Source organism: Macaca nemestrina, chromosome 1 (genome assembly GCF_043159975.1).
Source record: "Macaca nemestrina isolate mMacNem1 chromosome 1, mMacNem.hap1, whole genome shotgun sequence".
Lineage (NCBI taxonomy): Eukaryota > Metazoa > Chordata > Mammalia > Primates > Cercopithecidae > Macaca > Macaca nemestrina.
This window is the reverse complement of record NC_092125.1, coordinates 25,756,711-25,781,022: the sequence shown is the minus strand read 5'-3', so window position 1 is coordinate 25,781,022 and position 24,312 is coordinate 25,756,711. Positions and strand designations below refer to the sequence as shown.

Genomic DNA, 24,312 nt, shown 5'->3' with positions numbered 1-24,312 from the left:
CCTGCCTCCTTCTGTTCCAGTCAGCCATCATGTGTACATAAAAGAACACACAAATTCAAGAAGTTGGAAGATTAAATTATCTGCTTATTTAGTGTAGGATGGTCAGGTAGCTAGCTATAAGTGAAAGGAAATTTTGCTGAAGAAACTGAGAAATGGGTAGTGGAATGACCATCAAGGTGACCTCAAACTGTTTAAAAACATTTTAACTTGCCGTGAAGATTCTTGATGATTTTTGTATAAATGTTTTATAAAATACTTTTACAGCTACAGATTTTTAAATAGGATCATTGTAAAGATTAATGAGATAATGTTTTAACATAGTGCCTGGTCCATGATAAGTGTTAAATTTTTCAATTACCCTCAGTAACTGATATAATGTAGCAGAAAATACTCTACATTCAGACAGACCTGAATTTGAATCCCAGCTCTATGACTTATGTATTGTGACTTTTTTTTTTTTTTTTTTTTTGAGACAGGGTCTTGCTCTGTGGCCCAGGCTGGAGTGCAGTGGCGCAGTTTCGGCTCATTGCAAACCCTACCTCCTGGGCTCAAGCAATCCTCCTCCCTCAGCCTCCTGAGCAGCTGGGACTACAGGCACACACCACCACACCCAGCTTATTTTTGTAGAGGTAGGGTTTTGTCATGTTGCCCAGGCTGGTCTCAAACTCCTGGGCTCAGGTGATCTGCCCACCTCGTCCTCTCAAAGTGCTGGAATTACAGGCATGAGCCACCATACCCAGCCTATGCTGTGACTTTAGACAAGTTAGGAAAGTGCCTAGCAGAGTACCTGGGACATAAGCAGGTTTTCTGTAAATGTTTGTGACCTTTGGCTCCGTTGTAAGGAGAGACGGAGCATACATTACTCCACACTACAAATAACCATCTCTTTGATTTGGCTTTCAATGTGGAGTGCTGAGCTTTTTTTCTATAAGTGCTAATAAAGCCAGTCCTCATTAAAAATATAGTCAGATGAGTCAGCAAAGCAAGTTATTTCAAAATTTGAAGAAACAAGACAAAACAACTTTTTGAGTAATACTGTAACCTATGAAAATTTGGTAGTTAGCTGGCCGGGCGCGGTGGCTCACGCCTGTAATCCCAGCACTTTGGGAGGCCGAGGCGGGCGGATCACAAGGTCAGGAGATCGAGACCACGGTGAAACCCCGTCTCTACTAAAAATACAAAAAAAATGAGCCGGGCGCAGTGGCGGGCGCCTGTAGTCCCAGCTACTCGGGAGGCTGGGGCAGGAGAATGGCGTGAACCCAGGAGGCGGAGCTTGCAGTGAGCCAGGATCGCGCCACTGCACTCCAGCTTGGGCGACAGAGCAAGACTCCGTCTCAAAAAAAAAAAAAAAAAAAGAAAATTTGGTAGTTAGCAATTGAAAACCTTGTACGTTATCATTTGTCCCTTAACCATGGTCTACCATTGAGGAGAAAAGATTAGAGAGCTTGACATAGTCCAAAATGAAGCGGTTCTGAAGAGTCAAATTATTATTGCTTTCATTTCATAAACCACACTGTTAAATTCATTTGTGTGTTTGACATGGGTGTGCACACATGTATGGTTTTCCTAGGTTAAGCATTTAGGAAAAACATATTATAAAATATGACATAGACACAAAAAGTTTCTTAAAAATTTATATGTGGACTTGGTGTTTCACTTCCTTTTCATTAAAACATCTTTTCTATGCGGGGTCTCCTACGTCCCTCTTGTCAGTCAAATTTATTGTAGCATTTAGATATAATCATAGGCAGTCCTCCTTTCTTGTTTCTCAGAAGTTTCATTGACAAACAGCCATCACATGCTGCTTTTCTGCCCCAAAACTCTTTATCCTATTTTTTAATCTTAAAAATTAAATCATGGCCAGCTTCGGTGGCTCACGCCTGTAATCCCAGCACTTTGGGAGGCCAAGGCAGGTGAATCACCTGAAGTCAGGAGTTCGAGACCAGCCTGGCCAACATGGTAAAACCCCGTCTCCACTAATAATACAAAAATTAGCTGGGCGTGGTGGCACACGCCTGTAATCCCAGCTACTCCAGAAGCTGAGGCAGGAGAATCACTTGAAACCAGGAGGCGGAGGTTGCAGTGAGCCGAGATTGTGTCTTTGCACTCCAGCCTGGACGACAAGAGCAAAACTCCATCTCAAAAAGTAATAATATGTATCCTGTCAAAAACTCTCATTGCCACTTGGAACACATAGTCTAGTTACCAGTTTCACAACTATTCTCAAAGATTTAGTAAGAAGAATATATATAATAGAAGTCCTTAGTATCAATGCAGTTACTGAACTCCATAAAAATAATTTCCACAGTGGTGCAAATCACTTGATTAGTATAGTTGAGTTGAATTCTTTATCACAACTTTCTGATAGGTCCTTATTGATAGCTTCACTATGTAAGTGTTCTTTCTCAATGCCAGGTCTGACAGCCCTGGGCTTCAACCCAACTCTGCCACACATTAACTGTGAGACTTTGTTAACCTCTGTCTCTGACCTTTAATATTTTCAAGAACAAAATGGGAATAATCATGGTACTGACTTCATAGGATTGTTCTAAAGATTGAGATAAGGTTTTGGTTTTAACACAGTGCCTGGTCCACAGTAAATGTTAAAGTTCAGGAAATGGGCCGGGCACGGTGATGCATGCCTGTAATCCCAGCACTTTGGGAGGCTGAGGCGGGTGGATCACCTGAGGTCAGGAGTTTGCGACCAGACTGACTAACATGGTGAAATCATGTCTCTACTAAATACAAAAAATTAGCTGGGCGTAGTGGTGCATGCCTGTAATTCGAGCTACTCGGGAGGCTGAGACAGGAGAATCACTTGAACCTGGGAGGTGGAGGTTGCAGTGAACCGAGATCGTGCCATTGCACTCCAGCCTGGGCAACAAGAAGAAAGTTCAGAAAATGGTAGTCTTATTAATTGAAGGTAGACCCAGAAAGTACTTCCTTAGACTAAGGAAGTTATAATTTTACTACGAAAAGGATATACTGTGTTAACCTATTTGCATGGTTTCTGAACTAATAACTTTATAGCGGAAAAGAAGCTGCTTAGGGTAGAGGAGTAGGAGGTGGGGTGGAGAATGCTCAATAAGAGATAAATTCTTGAGTCTTTTTTGTTGTATGGCATTTTAAGGAAACTTTGATCCAAGGTATGTCAGTGTTGCTGTTTCCTCATAGTAAACATTTTCTTTTTTAACTTATAAAATGATAGTGAAAGGTTGAATGTTAACGAGGATGAACTTCAAAGCTAAAGTTCCTTTCTGTAAAACAAAGGTCTCTACTGAAGCCTGCTTATATAACGAAGCAGAAATAGAAAACACTGGCATTTATTAAGAATAGCTCTCCCTATGGTGATTGTTTAATTATTTGAGGTATGAGTCTAATTATAAGACTGGTTTCCACAACTCACACCAGAAAATTCACTCAACAAACAAAATTAAATGACCCTCTTGTTTTCCTCCCTAAGACAACTGTGTGTATTTTGAAGCACACAGTAAACTTAATTATAGAGCGGAGCTTTATATAAGAACATGCACAGCTTTTTAAATAAGATGTTTTAAATTCCAATTTTAAAAGCTGTGCCCCTAAATGTTAATTGTAGTTGTGATATACATAAGAACATTTAGAAAATCAGCACATTATTTAAGCGGAAAACACGCCAGCCTCTTAAAACACATTTTTCCAGTGTCACATCAGATAAAGAAAACTCAAATCCAGTGCCCATTGGATTTCAAGTTACCTTTGGGATAAATTTGGTTAAAAGTGTGCACTTGACCAGTCAAAAAGGGCAGGTATATAATTCTTCAAACAAAAATTTACCTCACAAATACGTCTGAAGATAAGTACTGAATTTATTATAACTGGTAAATTTCATAGTCCTGGTACAAGCTGTAACCACTATTGACTAAAATTAGGTGTTTGCTTGCTCTGGAGATACTTCTGATGATCACCTACCCAACTGTTGCCTCATTTCAACCATCCTCCTCATGGCCAAGGGAAGAGTTGTGTAAACTACTCTGGGGTCATGTCAGTCTCCCCTGACCGTTGCCTCAAACGTGCGGATAAGAGAACCTGAAACAGCCAGTACTTGTACAGTGGTAGGTCACTCAGGTTGGCGGGGGAGGGGAAGGCAGTGCCACCCAATCAGGAACATGGTCAGTGCCTGTGGAACAATGAACTACTGATGAGGGTGTGGCCTGGAAAACGGCTCTTAGATGAAACTGTCATTTTATGGGTCAGCTATAGACAGACATGGCACTTCGGCTGTCTTCAGAATAATGTCACGCGGCCTCCTCTCCTGTCTTCTGCAGTCTTAAAAGAACTAGTCCCCAATTGAGGTCTGGCTTTTCCTCAGCCCTGGATGAAGTGGAGGTATGTGGAAGTAAGAGTCTCAGCGGAGAGAATGGTTGCAGAGCTGAAGATGAGGGCGACCATCAGGAAAGAAGACAGCTATTGGAGTGCAGAGGAGTGGGAAAGCCTGGGGCTAGAAGTCAGGGTTCACGTTTGCGTATACCTCTGTGTCAGTCCTTTACATGAGCTTAGAAGCTTGAAGGCTTAAATATTGCCTCATCTTATTTAACCTGGATGCTCTGTCTCTCTAGCTTACTGTCTTTATTTGCCTCTTTTCTGCAGTTCCTCACTTGATACCCTCCTTTTTATCAGTCAACAACTACCAAGTGCCTACCACTTGAAGGGGGCTCTGGGAAGGTGCTGTGGAGGAAACAAAGATATGTAGAAGATGGTTCCAAACGGGGAGCTTACAATTCAGATGAAGACAAAATAGAAGCAATTCAAAAGATAATCAAGGATAATTGTATGGGAAATAAGCCACTTAAGTGTAGACATTAAGAGCCATAATAGCTCAGAAGAAAAATTACTATGGCTAGAGTAGGCAAGCAAGCTTTCATGACAGATATCACTGTGCCTTTAAATTCAGAGTATCTCACTCTTTGGACTCCTGTGAAACCTGACTTTACATATAGGTGAAAAGTTGAATATAAAATCTATTAGGAAATTCTAGAGGAGAGATTTAGAGAAACTAATGGATATAATCGAACGCTAATTTCTCTTTTCATTTTTGGGTACTACTGAGTTTTCTTTACTCACACTCTTCATTCAGGAATCCTTCTTGGTTTATCTTTCGGGCCTCATTCACCTGCTTGCCTTTTGAGTCAGGTATCCTCATTTCTCATTCCAAGGTGCTTCCATACTTTGTCAGTACCCATGCTGTTCATGCTGTATTCTTGATGTGATAGAATTGGCCGAACAATTGATAAGGGTACCATCAACATGCATTGAAAGTGCTCTTAAATTACATACATCTTTTCCCTAGTTCATATACATCCCCAAAGTGCTATAAAGCATATACAAATGGGATATAGCATGATATAGTAGAAAGAACACGAACTTTCAACTCCCACAGACCTGGGTATTCCTAACCTAGGGCAAGTTAGTATCTCTGTGCTTCGGTTTTCATATCTATAGAAATCAAGTCTACTTCATAGTGCTGTTTGGATGATTAAATGAGGCAACCTATGTAGAATTGATACGGCTCCAATGAGTGGAGGAACACCAAAGTTCTTAGTCCTCATCCCGGTTTAGATAAAACAACAAGGACACACATGGAGTGATTTTAAGGAGTGGAAAATTTAATAGGCAAGAAGGAAGAGGAAAGAGGGAAGAAACTCCCTCATACAGAGACAGAGGGAGGGGAGTTCCAAAGCCGAGAGAGGGAACCCCCAGTGGGGTGGACTGGCGGCCAGGTATATATTACAGAGGCTGGAGGAGGCAGTGTCTGATTTGCATAGGGTTCAGGGGATTGGTTTGACCAGGCATATCATTCACTTAGCCCTGGAAAAAGCTGGCCCTGTCACCCTAGCCTTTTAATATGCAAATGCAGGGTGCCATGATGTTCTACACACGTGGGAATATGTGGGGGCGGCCATGTTTCCAGGAACATGTTGGGTAAGGGCAAGAAGGCCTCCAGAATAGCCATGTTGGGTGGGCCCAGTTTCTAATGGCCTTCATTTGCATATCAAAGGTTGCCAGCCTGGATCTAAGAGCCAGGGCTTTACAAGAAATTTTCTGGAGATGCTTTAAAAAACGAAAACTTCCCAAGAACCCCTTTTCCACTCTATCTGCCTAAAATAATTTCTTAATAACTCCTACAATAGAATACTTCACATAAAAAGGTCATAATAAATTATACTTACAATGTGGTATGTGCCGGTAGAAAGGTAAATATCGCTATCATTAATCATTTTGTGATGTTGCAGAACTTAAAGCAGAAAACTGTATCTTCAAAAATAGAAAATTTCTATTGTCTTTTATGGGTGTTCATAAGAAACTCCCAGATATTCATTTTAGATCTCCCTGCCTTTTAAACCTATAATTTTCTTCTTTTAGTTTCACATCTACATATGCCATCTTCATCTCAAAATGCACCTACTTTCCTTGTTTGGTCATCATAAACAGAAAAATCTGTCCAAGTTCATTCACATCACCTTAATTAAAACAATAGAATCTTAGCAATCATCTAATTCATCTCTACACTGACTAAAATCACCTCTGTTTGAAATGCTTGTTCTCCAGTGCCGTAAAGAAATAGCACTTTAACATAAATTTAATTTATTTAGTAAGGCCATTTTTACTTCCTGCAGAAAGGGTATACTCGCCAGCAGTTTTGCTACGAAAGTACACTGAACAAAGGAGACAGGGTCATTTATAACCTGACGCGTTCACCCTGCTGCTGTGTCCGGTTTCCATTGGCTGGAACGGGACCTCACATTCTGTATTTGTCCTGATTGATTGGCTAGCAACTTAGAACCTTTTAAAAGAGGCAAAGGTAGAGGAGAACAAAGGAAGGAGGAGGTAACTTGTGGAATGCTGAGAAAGGTAAAAACACTTTTAAATAAGGAAGAGGAACAGGCTATGACCTAATGCTTGCTTGGACCAGTATAAGCATGCCAGGGCAAATATTTAGGCTAAATTGTGGGAGCTAAGAACACAAAGTACATTGATTTCTTTATTACGGCTAGCAGATATTTAAGAATGTTAGCACAGGTCTTTGAATAAATTTTGCTTTTAAGAGAAGTTACTATTTATTCCTAATTAGACAGGGAGGAAAGGAATTTGAAGAGGAACCTCTACTTTACTTTTTATACCTCTACCCTCACAGGTAGATAGCTATCCAGTACTTCCTAAAACCGCCCAGTTTGAGCATTCATTCTTACATTGTTTATATTTGTCCTTCAGTGATTGCCAGTCATTGATCCTAGTTGATCCTGAGCAACAAAGAATAAATACAACCACTTTCCATCCAGTGTTAACAACTTTAGCAAAACAGTCTCTACTGTGCATGTGAGGAGAGTGTGGTGTTGCCAAGATTGAAAAGGCTGATAGTAAGGCTGCTAGAAAGAATGCAATGTTTGGAATATATTTATACTAAAAAATTGTTGTTTATTTAAAAATTCAAATTTAACTGAGCATCCTCTATTTTTATTAGCTCAATCTTTCAATCTTACAAGTTTGGTAGCTAATGAAATCAAAGTTGAGCTAGTGAGCTGGAGGCAGGAGAGGGAAGAATAGAGCTATGTCCTGCTCAGTTCTGCTCAGTCCCATCTCAGTTCTCTGGCTACTCAGCACATCTGTAGAAGCCACTTCAGAGCACCCATGCCTAAAGAACATACTGTTTACGGTCACTTATTCTTGGATAACTAGCTCTCTCCACTAAAGAAAAACATACAAACTTTCCTTTCCCACTACATAACTCCCACTCCCATGAACTTTAATCTTGCTAATCCAAACCAAATTTCTACCTCAAGGAGAAGGTAGGGAAGTTGTTCTTTGATTGCAGGGTCCCACATTACACTTTGCATACACACCCATGTCCCCTACTTACCCCACGTCCACCACTTACCCCACAACTTTCACAGTTCAGCCCAAATATTTGAAGACAACTACCATTTTAACTAAAATGTCACAATTATCTGACTTATTTCCAATCCCTCCCATAATTCCTCACATTCCAGAGTCAATGAACTTTAAAGAGGTCAATGAACTTCAATCCTCTGGATTAGATTTGAACACTTTTATGTATCTTAAAATAGCATTGCATCCAAATAGCTAATTAACATATGAAAAGGTGCTTAATCTCCTTAGTACCAACAAGGAAACACAAAACCACAAATACCATTGTAGCAGGACGAGCCATAGACAAAACCCCTCAGACACCAGGTTAAAGAAGGAAGAGGCTTTATTCAGCAGGGAGCGTTGGCAGACTTGCATCTCAAGAACCGAGCTCCGGGAAGAAAGAGTTCCTGGCCCTTTTAAGGGCTTGCAATTCTAAGGGGTTCCACATGAAAGGGTCATGATAGATTGAGATCTATAGATAGCACATGTGATTAGAATCGGGGGTTAATCTTTTAACCTCAGACCTGGTCATCAGTGGCGCTGGCTGGTATTGCCACTGACTTCATTCCTGTGTTCTTCAGCTTTTACTTCCTCCTTCTCTTCAGAGACAGGAGACAGTAAGAGAAATGGCCTGTCTCCTCACCACCACTTACCTAGCAAGATGACTTAAAACTTGAAAAGACTGACAAAATAAGTGTTGGCTGAGATATGTAGCAACTGAACTGTCAAACCTTGCCTGAGGGAGTGTAAGTTGGTACCATTACTTTGGAAAGCTGTTTAGCAAGATCTACTCAAGCAGGGGTATCCAATCTTTTGGCTTCCCTGGGGTACACTGGAAGAGGAAGAATTGTCTTGGGCCACACATAATACTAATGATAGCTGATGAGCTAAGAAAAAAAATCACAAAAAAATCTCATAATGTTTTAAGAAAGTTTACAAATTTGTGTTGGGCTGCATTCAAAGCCATCCTGGACTGCATGTGGCCACAGGCTGTGGGTTGGACATGTGTATATCCTATGACCTAGCAATTCCACTCCTATGTATATACCCAAGAGAAATGCATACATCTGTTCACCAAAACACATATATAAGAATGTTCTTAGCACCATTATTCATAATGGTCTAAAACTGGGAACAACCCATAGGTCAACAGTATAGTGGATAAATGTTTTGTGGTATAATCAGGCAATGGAATACTATATAGCATTGAAAATCAACAATTATTGATATACAACAACATGGATGAATATCACAAACACAAAAGATGTAGTATGATTTCATTTATATAAAGTTTGAAAGCTGGCAAAGGTGATCTATGTTGTTAGAAATAAGAAAGGTTACCTTCAGGGAGAAGAGAAGAGTAGTGACTTGAAGGTGGCATGAGAATAACTTCTTGACTGCTGGTAACGTTTTTCTTCTTGCTATGAATGGATATTACATGGATTTGCTCACCTTAGAGTAATTCAAGTTATACACTTATGATTTGTACATTTTCCTACACGTATGTTATGTTTCAATAAAAGTTTTTTAAAAGATAGCATTAATTTGCAGTAAATCTAGTTTTTTAACACCTTGTGCTTATGCATTTGATTTTGTTAAAAATTCTAAATACAGCACTTCACACTTATTCTTTTGAAATTTCATTATTTTGGTTGATTTCGATATATTAAGATCCTAGCTCTGACATCAGTGCATGAGTTCTCTCACTATATTTTCAAATTTTATTTTCCCTCAGCTTTATTAAGGCAAAAATGACAAAAATTGTACAGATTTATGGTGTACAATGTGATGTTTTAATATATGTATACATTATGAAATAATTAAATCAAGGTAATTAACATATCATCTCACATACTTAACGTTTTTGTGTGGTGAGAACATTTAAGATCTACTCTCTTAGCCATTTTGAAGTATATTATACTTTATTAACTGTATTCACCATGCTCTAGGTTAGATCTCCAGAACTTTTTCATCCTGTCTAATTGAAACTTTGTATCCTTCAACCACCAACATCTCATTCCCCCCACCCATCCCCAGCCCCTGGCACCACCATTCTACTCTGCTTCTATGATTTTGACTTTTTTAGATTCCGTATATAAGTGAGATCATTCAATATTTTTGTCTTTCTGTGTCTGGCTTATTTCACTTAACATAAGGCCCTCCAGGTTCATCCATGCTATCATACAAGAAAGGATTTCCTTCTGTTTTAGGTCTGAACAGTACTCAGTTGTATATATTATCCAATGTTTTCTTTATCCATTCATATGTTGATGAACACTTGGGTTGGTTCCATATCTTGGCTATTGTGAATAGTGCTGAAATAAACATGGGAGTGCAGGCATACTGATTTCAATTCCTTTGGGAATATACCCAGATGTGGGATTGTTAGATCATATGGTAGTTCTATTTTTAATTTTTTAGGAATTTCTATATTGTTTTCCATAATGGCCGTACTTCCAGTTATATCTTTATCAAAGTACTCTATCATGCCCATGGAGGCTTACCTCTGAGTTGACACCAGAATACTAATTAATTTCCATTAGGTGTGATTGTTAACCAGCCAATTATATTTTCTTTATTCCTATAATTTTGTATATTTTACTCACAAGGATATGAAAAATTTGGCCAAATGCCTTAAAGTCAATATATACATTGTCTATAGCAGTCTCTTGATTTAAAAATTTAATAACTCTTCCAAAAAAAGGAAATAATGTTGGCTTGATCTTGGCTCTGAATCCATTTGACTCCTTTTAATCACCTCTTGCTAATCTAAATAACCACTGAGACTGCTCCCAAATATTCCAACTCTCTTTCCTATTGTGCACATGATAGGAGTGCACTTCCCTGCCTACTTGAAACTAGGCATGGTCATGTAATTTGCTTTGGTCAATGCCATGAGGAAAAGTGAAATACGTCACTCTGGGAGTAAAATGAGTATACTCCACTACATCCTCTTTCCCACTACCTTGACAACCAGAATGTTCCAGCGTGGGTCCCAAAGTGAAGGCAAAAACAGAGGGTTTTTTTGCCTTCAAGGGACCCACATAGGGACATGCAGTATGAGCAAGAAATGAACAAGAAATAAGCCTTTGTGATTTCAAGCCATTGAGATTTCAAAGGTATTTGTTAAGGAAACATAACCTGTATTATCTCAACAAATACATTATGTTTACTGGTCTGTGTTTTCTGGGATCCACGAGTAGCCTCATCTTTTGAAATTCAGAAGAGAATGTGCCCATCTCTTCTGAAGAGATGGTATTCCAGCCCATCTCTTGTTCTCCATGGTTTTTTGAGAATACTCACATTATACCTGTCAGTTCTTTCAGTATCTGTAGATATATGTTGTCTGGGACTAGCTAGAATTTATTTAAAATGACTGTGTGCTTTAGCACTACTTATCTTGGATTTCAATTCTTTCCTAGCCATGCTTGTTATACTTTTCAATTCTCCATGGTGGAGAAGGTAGAAACAAAAGAAAAGTTGTATAGAACACCATACTTAAGCTTCGCCCTTATTCCTCTTTTATTAATTACCTTGTTTTCAAGAAAGCCTTTAAAAATCCCTCTGGGTTTTCTTAACTTTAGCATTTTTTTGTAAGTCTTTCATTCTGGACATTCAATTTTCTTGTACCTTTCTTTTTATTATTATCATTATTATTATTTTAGAGATGGGGTCTCACTCTGTCACCTAGGATAGAGTGCAGTGACACGATCTCAGCTCCTTGCAGCCTTGACCTCCTGGGCTTAAGCCGTCCTCCCACCTCAGCCTCCTGAATGGCTGGGACTACAGGCGCATACCACCACATCCAGCAATTTTTTTTTTTTGTAGAGATGAGATTTCACTATGTTGCCCAAGCTGGTCTTGAACTTGGGCTCAAGCAACACTACTTTGTGGGCTTCCCAAAGTGCTGGGATTATAGGCGCAAGCTTCTGCGCCTAGCCTCTCACTTCTTAAAAGTTCATATAGCACCAAATTTACTATCTGAAGTTATTTATTTGATTTAATTTTATCTACTGACTGTTACTGGCACATGCTGTGGTCTTTTGTTGCATTTTTAGTGCTATCCTTTTTTTTTTTAAACCTTAGTTATATGCTTCTTTCTTTTGTTCACTTCTTAACATTTGAGTTTGCCAGGGCTTTTCCTTTTAAAGGCTATGTAATATGTAACATTTAGCACTCATTTTTTAGAACACTAAATACATTTTTAAATGTATACTATATACATTTTAAAGTTTGTCTGTTAAATGTACAAATATTTTTCCCTGAGTTATTTTTAAAATACTTCCCCTTAAATTGAAGGGATATAAGTGACTGTCTCAATTTTTTCCTTGAATACTCTACTATATCCCAATATGACCTATGTCTGTCTGAAATTACTAACCAGTTCCTCTCTGCTGGTCAGAAGTAAACCAAAAATAACAGTTCCTTTTCTTAAAAAACAAATCCTCTTATTTTCTGTATAACCTATTCCAGTAACTTGGATTGCTCTGAAAAAGTAAAGGGTGTTTGCTTTTACTGTTCAGGCTGGTAGAGCATGATTTTTACAACATTTAGGCATGAGCATTTCATCTGTCCTGGCAGCTACAGGAAGGCCTTAAGAAATCCTAGTTTTCTCAGAACTAACTGGGTAACAAATTGAAATTTCAGCGTTTCCTTCCACTTAGAGCTTAAGGCCTTCCATCTTTCCAGCTGCCACACACACACACACACACACACACACACACACACACACACACACACACCCTTCTGAATTCTTTTCTTCTATTTATTTAACATTATACCTTTATAGGCTTAATCTCTTGCCTATATACAAAACTCTAATACTCACTTACATATAAATACACTCACACACACAAATCACATCTACACTTGATTTTTTTTTTTTTTTTAAAGACAGAAAAAAGTAAAAGACCAAGGTAGAGAGAGGGGAAAAGGAAACATGAGGACAGAAGAAAAAGAAGTCTGGCCTGAGTGAATAGAGCTAACAGCCCTATTTAGCTCTACTTGCCCTGCAAGGGCCTACCCCTTCTGGCAAATGAGTGGAGGCGTTCAGCTACCCTCTTTCACCCCAGCCTCTTTGTAATGGTGCTCACTTTTGCAACAGCTGTTCAGGGTGGGAGGGTTCTTCCTCTGTATAGAAACTGGCCGTTTTGGAGTTTGGCTCAACAACTCTGGCATTTTCACCACTATAAGCAGGCCACAGGTTAGAACAAAACAAATGGAGAAAGAGCAATAGGAAAATGAGCAAATGAATATATCAGATTTCCTCTATTTCAATTTTCTTTTTAGAAGACCTATTTGGAGACTGCTTCCTGTCACCATAAAATCCTGAACATTTGTCTCGAACATGAACACTCCAAGAGAAGAATTCCAGGACTGGCCCATAGTCAGAATAGCAGCTCATTTACCAGACCTCATTGTCTATGGACATTTCTCCCCAGAGCGACCCTTTATAGATTATTTTGATGGAGTCCTGATGTTTGTTGATATTTCAGGCAAGTGCAAAAGGGATGTTTGTTTAATATGGATGAGCAACAGGCTCACGTGGGAAGTCACATGCAGAGCTTGACTGCAGAGTAGGGAGGCCATTCTGGAGGCCCTGGGCTGTCACAGCAGATATGCTCCATTGAGAACACAAGAGGGAGGAAATAGTTTGTGGCCCTGGCTCTCTCTCATCCTCCCTTACCCAGCACTGCCAGTCGTGGGCATATCTTTAAGATTCTCAAGTTCCATTCTTTGCTCCTGTGTCTCTTCCCCAACTTCACTGACTCATCCTCCCCAGCCCCAAGCCCCACACACATCCCAGTCAAAACTGACCTCAGGAAATGATCTCCCTAGATGATGTTTACATCTTACTAATAAACTTGCCACCTCTTCAGAAGTGTTTGAAATGTGTGTGATTTTGTTACCACGGACTGAAAATTTTATTCCCAGTTAAAGAGGTTGCAGTTATCACTGTACAGTAGAGAATTCGGAAGAAAGATATATCTGGAGCCTTTTCCTGGCCCCTAAAATAATAGATAGAGGAGGCTGCATGTCTGACACTTGACCAGCCACAAAGATCCCTAAGAAGAAACTCTGCCTGTTTTTAAAAGCTGAGGCCACCAGGCGTGGTGGCTCACGCCTGCAATCCCAGCACTTTTGGAGGCTGAGGCAGGCGGATCACAAGCTCAGGAGTTCGAGACCATCCTGGCTAATGCAGTGAAACCCCGTCCCTACTAAAAATACAAAAATGAGCCAAACATAGTGGCGCATGCCTGTGGTCCCAGCTACTTGGGAGGGGGAGGCAGGAGAATTGCTTGAACCCGATAGGCAGAGGTTGCAGTGAGCCGAGATCACGCCACTGCAATCCAACCTAGGCTACAGAGCGAGACTCTGTCTTGAAAAAAAAAAAGCTGAGGCTCACTGCCTTCCTGGGTAGTCCTCTTCTGGCTCTGTTTGATTTCCCCAAGCAGCCAAAGAAACCAGCTGCACATTTATTCCAGGTTTTACTGCGATGACTGAGAAGTTCAGCAGTGCCATGTACATGGACAGAGGGGCTGAGCAGTTGGTGGAGATCCTCAACTACCACATCAGTGCAATAGTGGAGAGTAAGTGTTCCCATAGGTTTCTGACTTGAGAATATTTCAGTTCATTGTTTTTTCTGTAGTTGTCAATTATAACCTGATAGAGTACAATTGCTTAGCACTCCTCCTCTTCCCCATGAAATGTGTATAAAACCAGTCTTTTTTGAAATATGATATAGTATAATTGGAGAAATAAACGTAATCAAACCTCACTAATACAGACTATTTGAGGGAAGGGATATTTTGTGTTAGAGGGCTGAATTATAAACTGCTTTTAAAAGAACTGTAGTAGTAATACTTTTAACTATATGACATATCCAAGTATTTATTTTTATTTATTTAGAGACAGAGTCTTGCTCTGTCGCCCAGGCTGGAGTGCAGTGGCACAATCTTGGCTCACTGCAACCTTCACCTCCTGGGTTCAAGCAATTCTCATGCCTCAGCCTCCTGAGTAGCTAGGATTACAGGCGCCCACCCCCACGCCCGACTACTTGTTGTATTTTTAGTAGAGATGGGGTCTCACCATGTTGGCCAGGCTGGTCTCAAACTTCTGACCTCAAGTGATCCACCCGCCTCAGCAGCCCCCCAAAGTGCTGGGATTACAGGCAAGAGCCAACGGTGCCCAGCTATTTTTATTTATTTATTTATTTATTTATTTATTTTTTGAACCAGAGTCTCACTCTGTCTCCCAGGCTGGAGTGCAGTGGCATGATCTCGGCTCACTGCAACCTCTGCCTCCCAGGTTCAAGCGATTCTCCTGCCTCAGCCACCCAAGTAGCTGGGATTACAGGCGTGTGCCACCATGCCCAGCAATTTTGTATTTTTTTTTTAGTAGAGATGGGGTTTTACCATGTTGGACAGGCTGGTCTCGAACTCCTGACCTCAGGTGATCCTCCCACTTTGGCCTCCCAAAGTGCTGGGATTATAGGCGTAAGCCACCGCGCCTGGCCTATCCAAGTATTTTTAAAAGCCAGCATCTATATAACCCAAAGATAGTCATTAAGAGATTGTTGTATGAGTAGATAAATGATTTATAATTAACTTCTCAATAAATTGTCTCCTAATGATGGATGCTGAAGCACTTAGAGTAAACTGAAAACTTTAGTTCCCTTGTCAACCTCTGCCTGCCATCTTGTTTGCATTGTTAATTCCAACAATTCTTGAAGACAACGGTTTACTCTGTTATGGCGAACTCCTGGCCTAGTGTTTTATCAGGCTCTGAGTTCCTTAGTAATATCTTGATGTTACCCACTAGACAAAATTTAATGCTTCATAAAAGCAGGAACTATGGTTGATTCCTTTCTGCATCTGACTTGGCACAACAGGTGCTTAGCCAATCCATGATGATGCATAACGAAAAGAGAGAATGGCCATTTACGCCATACAGTCTAAATAAACAAAATACAAAGTTAGTAATAACCAAAAATGCAAGTGACTATGGTTGTGATTTTCCCATTCCCTGACTCCTAGTTTCTGTGGAGTCCTGTCATTCATCCACCCACCCATGCTTACGCAAGCCCCAGCCTATAACATATATTGATCAATAAATTAATTAAAAGCATTCCATTATCGTGGGAGGAGGGCAACTGTCTTCAGACCTCATCAGAGGGCAGCTGTCTTCAGACCTCATCAGAAACCCTACATGTCTTTCTCCTTTCTTTCCCCATTCACAGAAATGGAGCATAGACGTACACTGGTTCCACGTATTCATTCTCCACTTGAGGAAACAGACTCAAATGGGTTAAGTGGCTTGTCTGGGATGAGATCTTTAGTATAAGTCTATTCTCTGAATCACTGTTCTTTTGACCTAGTTTCTATTCCACTAACAACAAATGATTTTTTTTTAACTGCTTTTAAGGAATCAGTGTTTGATTTAATTTGTTGTTGTTTTTTCTCAGAAGTGTTGATTTTTGGAGGAGACATCCTGAAGTTTGCAGGTATGGGGGCTTACTAAGATAGGAGGGGTAAGAAAGGAATGCTGAGATGCCTGTGCTTCTGTGCTGGGGACAAAGGAGGCATCCTAGAGAAGGCAGTGGCCAGGAGATAGGCTGAGGAATGCTTGATGAGTAAGTTTCTATACAGATCTCATACAAAATAGATTGATCCCCAGGGCAGGTCAAAAGCCCGCGGCATGTCTCTCTCTGAAGGTGATGCACTGCTAGCCCTGTGGAGGGTGGAGCGAAAGCAGCTGAAAAACATTATCACAGTGGCAATTAAATGTAGCCTGGAGATCCATGGATTGTTTGAGACCCAGGAGTCTGAAGAAGGCCTAGACATCCGAGTCAAGATAGGTAAGCATTTGAGAAGGAATAAATCCTATGGCAGTTGGGATAGGGGTCTTGACTCCTGGGGCATCTCTCTCTCCCAAAGAGAAGTAGTAGAACATGGTGGCTCAGCCCCATGATGCCCTGGACTTTGGAATCAGGACAATCAGAATGTGAATTTTGGCTTCCTCACATACCAGTTGAGAGAATTTGGGCTACATAATATCTATCTAATAAGCTATTACAAAAAGTAAATTAGTTGGCATGGTAGTTGATGCATAGGAACCACTCAACAAAATAGTCTTTGTTACTGCTACTGCTTTTATTATTATTCCATCTTGCTGCTTGTCAAGGTCGTACAGTATAAAACAAAATAGAGACTAGCTTGCCATCACATAGTTTCAGCAATGGCATGAGATTGGTCACCCCCTACCTCATAAGAATGATGTGCAGGAAAAGCTTAACAGGTCAGCCTGCAGCACAGCTCCAGCTTTATACAAGGCTTCTTAAGGTTATACTTATAGTAACAATCACACATACTTCCTTATTACATTGCAGACATTACACACTATGCATGTGCAAATATTACCCACATTATATCACAGTCCTGAGATATAGGCATCATTGTATCCATTTCAAAGATGAAAAACGAGATTCTGAGAGGTATAAGTAATGAGTAACAGCTAGAGTTATGGTTGGTGCTGTTAGTGTTAGCTTCTGCCTAACTAAACTTTGCAAAACTTAGAATTCTCACATGTCGTACCTGGTGGGATCATCAGCAGTTACACAATTAACTGTTTCTCAGCCTTCTTCAACCTAGGCCCACTTTTGATATTGTTAAAAATTTCCAAATAAGGCCGAGTGCAGTGGCTCATACCTGTAATCCCAGCACTTTGGGAGGCCAAGGTGGGTAGATCACCTGAGGTTGGGAGTTTGAGACCAGCCTGACCAACATGGTGAAACCCCATCTCTACTAAAATACAAAAATTAGCCAGGCGTGATGGCGGGTGCCTGTAATCTCAGCTACTCGGGAGGCTGAGGCAGGAGGATCACTTGAATCCACGAGGCAGAGGTTGCAGTGAGCCAAGATGGCGCCATTGCACTCCAGCCTGGGCTACAAGCGTGAAACTCCATCTCAAAAAAAAAAAAAAAAAAAAAAAATCCAAAGAAGTTAAATATTTTGTTGGAAAAAAAAATCAAAGTTATATAATACTGAATATTTTTTCTAAGTTAGCACCCAAGGAGTCTGATGTGTTATCCTTCTTGAGAAGGATGGGAACCCAGCCCCCTCTTGCATGCTGATTGGCTGTTAGAGAGGTGGGTCCCAGCACCTTTTTTTAGAGTAAGTCCGAACATCAGTGTGTTTCAGATAGAAAACAAACTGTATGTAGTATCAGGGGGAAATCAGCCTTGACAAATCAGTACAGCAGAGAGCGAAGATAAAAAATAAACTTTGATTGTATTACAGTCACTTAAAAGAAATGTGTGTCACTTATAGTTCATTTATACATATATTTTGTGTACGTGTCGTGTTATACAGTTAGACGTCTTCTGTCACTCGGGTACCAAAACTTTCATTTACCAACTTAAAAACAATGAGAGAAACTGTTGTTGGGATGGGATGTGTAACTGTCAAATGCGTACTTCTTTTCCCCACCCTCTGTTGTCTAAAATTCGACCCTAAGGGATTATTTTTAGTTACAGCTTCAATCTCTGCTAAAATGCAAATTATCCCAAAATAAGAATTATTAAAAGTATTCCCTGTTGCCCTTAAGTATACATAATTGAAGAAAAGGTAAAAATACCTTTGGGGACTGGTAGGACCATGTAGGGAGAAAAATGTTACAGATAGGCAAAAATTGGTGGTAGAACTTTCTAGCTTTGGAAGAAGGGGAGTTTTGGAAGGCCCGAGCCCAAAAGAGGTATGCCATAATTCCTATGTAAAGTTTTAGAAGTGAGATTTTGCTCTGAGATAGTATAGTCCCACAAAGATTAAGATTTTTCCAAGAACCTGTGCTGCTGGGAAATAATCCAGAACTTCTTGTGCAAACCTATTCCTTGCCTTCTTGCCAGGACTGGCTGCTGGCCACATCAGCATGTTGGTCTTTGGAGATGAAACACACAGCCACTTTCTGGTGATTGGTCAGGCAGTGGACGATGTGCGTCTTGCACAGAACATGGCTCAGATGAATGATGTTATTCTGTCACCAAACTGCTGGCAGCTTTGTGACCGGAGCATGATTGAAACTGAGAGCATTCCAGATCAGAGAGCGGTTAAGGTGAGTGTGATGCCGCTACTGGCAGAAAAGTTCTGCCAGCCTGTAACAGAGGCACCCTGCCAGAACAGTCGCTGGGCACGCTGGTTTCATAAAGCTCCTGGGTTGGAGATTGGGATGGCGTCAGTCTGGGTTAGGCTAAGGACACTTTAGTCCGAGGCAGCTCCTCTGGGAGGAGCCAAGGCTGGTTAGCTTGAGGAGGAAATGATTAGGCTTCTTTGTGGGTAACTGAGGATATGGAATTTGGGGATTGAGGCCTTTTGAGGGGCTAGTGACCTAGCTTAAGGAACCAGAAGGGTCTGCCAGTTCACCCGGGAGCAGAGGGGAATAGTTTTAAAGGCTGTCATTGATCCTCACTTTCTTTACCCAACACCCTCCTAACCCAGGGTGAGGGATCACTGAGGGTAAAGATTGGAGTTGAGCAAGTGTGGCGAAGTTCAGTGATAGAAGCGAGACTTTTCCTGTGGCTCTGCCTAGTAGAAAACATTGTGGTTAAGTTGCAGATTGACTATAAGCAGAACTGTCCCTGGGATATGGCCAATTAGAAAAGCTGTGCTTTTAGGGTATGAAAGTGGAAGAAAGGCCAGGCGCAGTGGCTCAAGCCTGTAATCCCAGCACTTTGGGAGGCCGAGACGGGCGGATCACGAGGTCAGGAGATCGAGACCATCCTGGCTAACACAGTGAAACCCCGTCTCTACTAAAAAATACAAAAAACTAGCCAGATGAGGTGGCGGGTACCTGTAGTCGCAGCTACTCGGGAGGCTGAGGCAGGAGAATGGCGTAAAACCGGGAAGCGAAGCTTGCAGTGAGCTGAGATCTGGCCACTGCACTCCAGCCTGGGTGACAGAGTGAGACTCCGTCTCAAAAAAAAAAAAAAGAAAGTGGAAGAAAGATGTGCTGCTAGATGAACCAAAGGAACGGGACTACACGGCAGAAAGAAAGAAAAAAAGAATCTGTGCAGATGCTGGCCAAGATGGGAGGCACTCCCACACTCATGCATCAGCCTACAACCCTCACCACCACCACCCCCTCCTCACTCTTCCAGCAAGACATACCCAGCCTGCATGGCGTAGCTGGCTCATAGCAATAGCCCATTCCCATCCTCTTCAATCATTCTTTTTTTTTTTTTTTAGACAGAGTCTCGCTCTGTTGCCCAGGCTGGAGTGCAATGGCGCGATCTCGGTTCACTGCAACCTCCGCCTCCCGTGTTCAAGCAATTCCCTACCTCAGCCTCCTGAGTAGCTGGGATTACAGATGCCCGCTACCACGCCCAGCTAATTTTTTGTATTTTTAGTAGAGACGGGGTTTCACCATCTTGGCCAGGCTGGTCTTGAACTCCTGACTTTGTGATCCACCCACCTCAACCTCCCAAAGTGCTGGGATTATAGGTGTGAGCCACCGTGCCCAGCCTCTCTTCAATCATTCTTTATAACCTTTAAAAATTGTTTTAACTTTGAATTCATGTTAGACTTACAGAAAAGTTGAAAAAATAATAGAGTTTCCATATATCCCTCACCTACCTTCCCCTAATGTTAACATCTTTCATAACAAGAGTGCAATAGTCAAAACCAGGAAATTAACATTGGTACAATACTACTCACTAAAGACCTTATTTGAATGTCACCAGTTTTCCCACTGTGGTCGTTAGTGGAATGTTCCAGGACTGTATGCATGATCTCACATTACATTTTGTTATTTTTGCTTAGTCTCCTGCAGTCTGTAATAGCACTTCAGTCTTTCCTTGTCTTTTATGACCTTGACACTTGAGAGTTGTCAGTTATTTTGTCAAACATCTCTCTGTTTAGTTTTGCCTGATGTTTTCTCTTTCTCTCTCTCTCTCTGTCTCTCTTTCTCTCTCTCTCTCTCTCTCTCTCTATATATATATATATATATATATATTTTTTTTTTTTTTTTGAGGTGGAGTCTGTCACCCAGAGGGTAGTGCAGCGGCATGATCTCAGCTCACTGTGACCTCTAACTCCCAGTCCCAAGCAATTCTCCCACCACAGCTTCCTGAGTAACTGGGACCACAGACCTGTACCACTACGCCTGGCTAATTTTTTTTTTTTTTTTTTTTTGTATTTTTGGTAGAGACAGGATTTCACCATTGTTACCCAGGCTGGTCTCAAACTCCTGAGCTCAAGCAATCTGCCCACCTCAGCCTCCCAAAATGCTGGGATTACAGGCCTGATGTTTTCTCTTTATTGGACTAAGTTTATGCTTTTTTTTTTTTTTTTTTTTTTTTTTTGCAAGAATACCACAAAAGTGAGGTCGTGCCATTCTCAGTGTGTCATCACATGCGTCTCATGATCTTGATGTCTTATGACTGGTGATGCTCCTAATTTCTTTTTGGCCATCAGCCCCCGTCCTTTAACACTTATGAGAAAGAAATGGTGTGCAGTTTAACCAGGTTTCATTTGAATTAAAATGTTATGAAAGAAAAAAGCAGGAAAAAGTTCTAAGGGTGGAAAAGTATAAGAGTAGTCCCCCTTGGAATGACCCTCTCTGTGCATATACCAAACATTGAGATCTGAGTGAATACTGTAATTGGAAAGACTTTTTAAATTTTTAATTTAAAATTTCAATTTTACAAAAGATTTTTGGTGTTTTAAGTGTGCCAATCACTGTGCAGTCAAAAGCATACTCTCTGACTTTCTGCAGAGAAATTATACTCCGAAGGATTAAACGGTTCTCAGAATAACTGAAAACTTCTCATTTTCTTTTATTTAGGTTAACTTCTTAAAACCACCCTCTTCTTTTAATTTTGATGAATTTTTCACAAAGTGTATGACCTTCATGAATTATTATCCTTCTGGTAAGCACAAAAGTAAGTACCCACCATGGAAAAACGCCTTCGCCTCTACCAGTGGTCAGTAGGGTCTTATACCAATGCCAATAGCTTCATTACTAGTGGGTGAGCTCCTCAACACAGCTCCTGGTCCTTATCAGCACACAAAGGGTACCTACTTCTCATTCTCTGGGACAGCAGTTCTAAGTATGACACTCCCCATACTCTCCACCTCTCCCTAGGCACTGACTCCTTTCCCTCATCCATCAAACATTAATAAGTATCCCCTAGGATAAAAGAAAAAGTAAAGCTTCTTTGTGTGCTGCTTTCCCCTCCTAACCTTCACCAATAAACTTCTCAGAAAAGTAATCTGTAAATGTATTTATACCTGTTCTCGTATCCCCTTCTTTATTTATTCATCCAATAAATATTGATTGCAATCACCTTGATGTCTATGCTCACCTGCTCTTCAATCTTGCACCGCTGCCATCTATCTTCTGCCCTGGTCCTCTGCTGTCTACTGAGACTGTTTATGTCAAGGCCACCAAGGACCATTAATTTGCCAAACCAGGTGACCTCTTCTCAGGCCTCATCCTAGGTGGTTGACCGTAGCTTACACTCTTCTTGGACACTACCTTCTCCTTTTTCCTTGGGTTCAAGAGTATTATTCTTTTCCAGTTTTGCCTTTACTTCTCAAATCACCTATTTTCAGTAATCTTTGCTTAGTTTCCTTCCAATTTCTTTTTTTTTTCTGAGACGGAGTCGCACTCTGTCGCCCAGGCTGAAGTGCAGTGGCACAATCTTGGCTCACTGCAAGCTCCGCCTCCCGGGTTCACGTCATTCTCCTGCCTCAGCCTCCCGAGTAGCTGGGACTACAGGCCCCCGCCACCACGCCTGGCTCATTTTTTGTATTTTTAGTAGAGACAGGGTTTCCCCGTGTTAGCCAGGATGATCTCAATCTCCTGACCTCGTGGTCCACCCTCTTCGGCCTCCCAAAGTGCTGGGATTACAGGCGTGAGCCACCATACCTGGCCCCTAGGTGTCCCAGAGTCTCCTGACAACTGTAAAGACAGGACGGCCCAATGCCCAAGAGAATAGGGACTGGGAGACTCCTCTGGCTAGCACTGCAGAGCCAAACTTCCCTCTCTGAGCCTGCGCCCTCCTTCTGCCTTCTTAGACCTCCTGAGGCTTGCGTGCACGCTGAAGCCTGATCCTGAACTGGAGATGTCCCTACAAAAATATGTGATGGAAAGCATTTTGAAGCAGGTATTTTCATAATTGAATTTATAGGCTTTGGGGATGTCAGGGATCTGGACAGCTGGAGTTTTAAGATTTAAGTAAAAAACCCAGCAGCTACTAGTAAATAGTAAAATGTTCTATTAAAATAAAAAGACTTCCTTTTTTTTTCTTTCTTTTTTTTTTTTTTTTTTTTTTTTTGAGACAGAGTCTCACTCTGTCACCCAGGCTGAAGTGCAGCGGCATGATCTCAGCTCACTGCAACCTCCGCCTCCCGGGTTCAAGTAATTCCCCCGCCTCAGCCTCCCACATGTGCCACCACACCCAGCTAACTTTTTGTATTTTTAGTGGAGATGGAGTTTCACCATGTTGGCCCGACTGGTCTCAAACTCCTGACCTGAAGTGATCTGCCCGCCTCACCCTCCCACAGTGCTGGGATTACAGGCATAAGCCACCACGCTGAGCCTAAAAAGACATTCTCTATGTGTAGGTGACTGTGAAATTCATTGTTCAAATCTCAGTACTTTAAAAGAGGGCATTATTCACAATTATAATCTGACAACAGGCATAAAATAAGACTGCGTTGCTTATATAATTGGGCAAATGGGAGCTGTTGCAAGCATATAAGAACATGTGGGCACCCTTTCTGTATGCCACATTGCAGAAAGACTTCAAGTGGATAAACATTGGCACACTATTTCTCCAAGTCATTTGCATTAGATCTTAAGTTTTGAGATTTAACAATGCAGGTAATAAGTATACTCTGAGCTACCTCCACCCTCCAGTGTTTTCTCTTTTTATTCTCTTAATCTTGATTCTCTCAAATTTATTAATCCATGTGAATAATAACTGTCTCTGACCGCTCACCATATGCCAGTCACTCTGCTAGTTCATGTATTTATTCTTTACAGTCCTTGGTAGATATTTTTATCCCCATTTTATATGTATAAGAAAACTGAGACCCAGAGAACACTACAACCTTTCCTGAGGTTGTCAAGTAAAAGATATAGCTAGGATTTGAACCCTGGTCTGTCTGAATTCTACAATTTTTGACAGGCTATCCACCCTCCTAATATATGCCTGCTTTGATACTTAGTCCCATCAAAATGCTGTTGTGTCCTGGAGGAAATCTTTGTAACAAAGTCCTGTCCAGTGGGTAGCTGCCTTCATAAGTGAATTGGAGAGGTCTCAGAATGCACCCTGCCACTTCAGCCCACTGTAAAAACATTACCCCTAGTGCCTGCAATTACTTGATTCTTTATGGCTTTCGAAGC

General features: G+C 41.0%; 1 protein-coding gene across 6 annotated transcripts in view; it reads left to right on the top strand.

Annotated features, from left to right (window-relative positions):
- The first annotated feature begins 131 nt into the window (after positions 1-131).
- Positions 132-24,312, top strand: part of LOC105493050 (adenylate cyclase 10) — a 102,048-nt gene continuing 77,867 nt past the window's right edge. For 3 of the 6 annotated variants that reach the window (XR_011610810.1, XM_071075084.1, XM_071075094.1), the window contains exons 1-8: positions 132-4,368; positions 13,198-13,403; positions 14,394-14,498; positions 16,373-16,411; positions 16,622-16,765; positions 18,812-19,017; positions 21,745-21,841; positions 22,980-23,068. Coding sequence is in view for 5 of the 6 variants with exons in the window: in XM_071075084.1 (XP_070931185.1) it covers positions 13,256-13,403; positions 14,394-14,498; positions 16,373-16,411; positions 16,622-16,765; positions 18,812-19,017; positions 21,745-21,841; positions 22,980-23,068 (828 nt within the window). In the remaining variant the exon portion in view is untranslated. Of the gene's footprint in view, positions 4,369-13,197; positions 13,404-14,393; positions 14,499-16,372; positions 16,412-16,572; positions 16,766-18,811; positions 19,018-21,744; positions 21,842-22,979; positions 23,069-24,312 lie in introns of those variants that run through there. The other 3 variants (XM_071075088.1, XM_071075085.1, XM_071075089.1) reach the window with 3 other exon arrangements.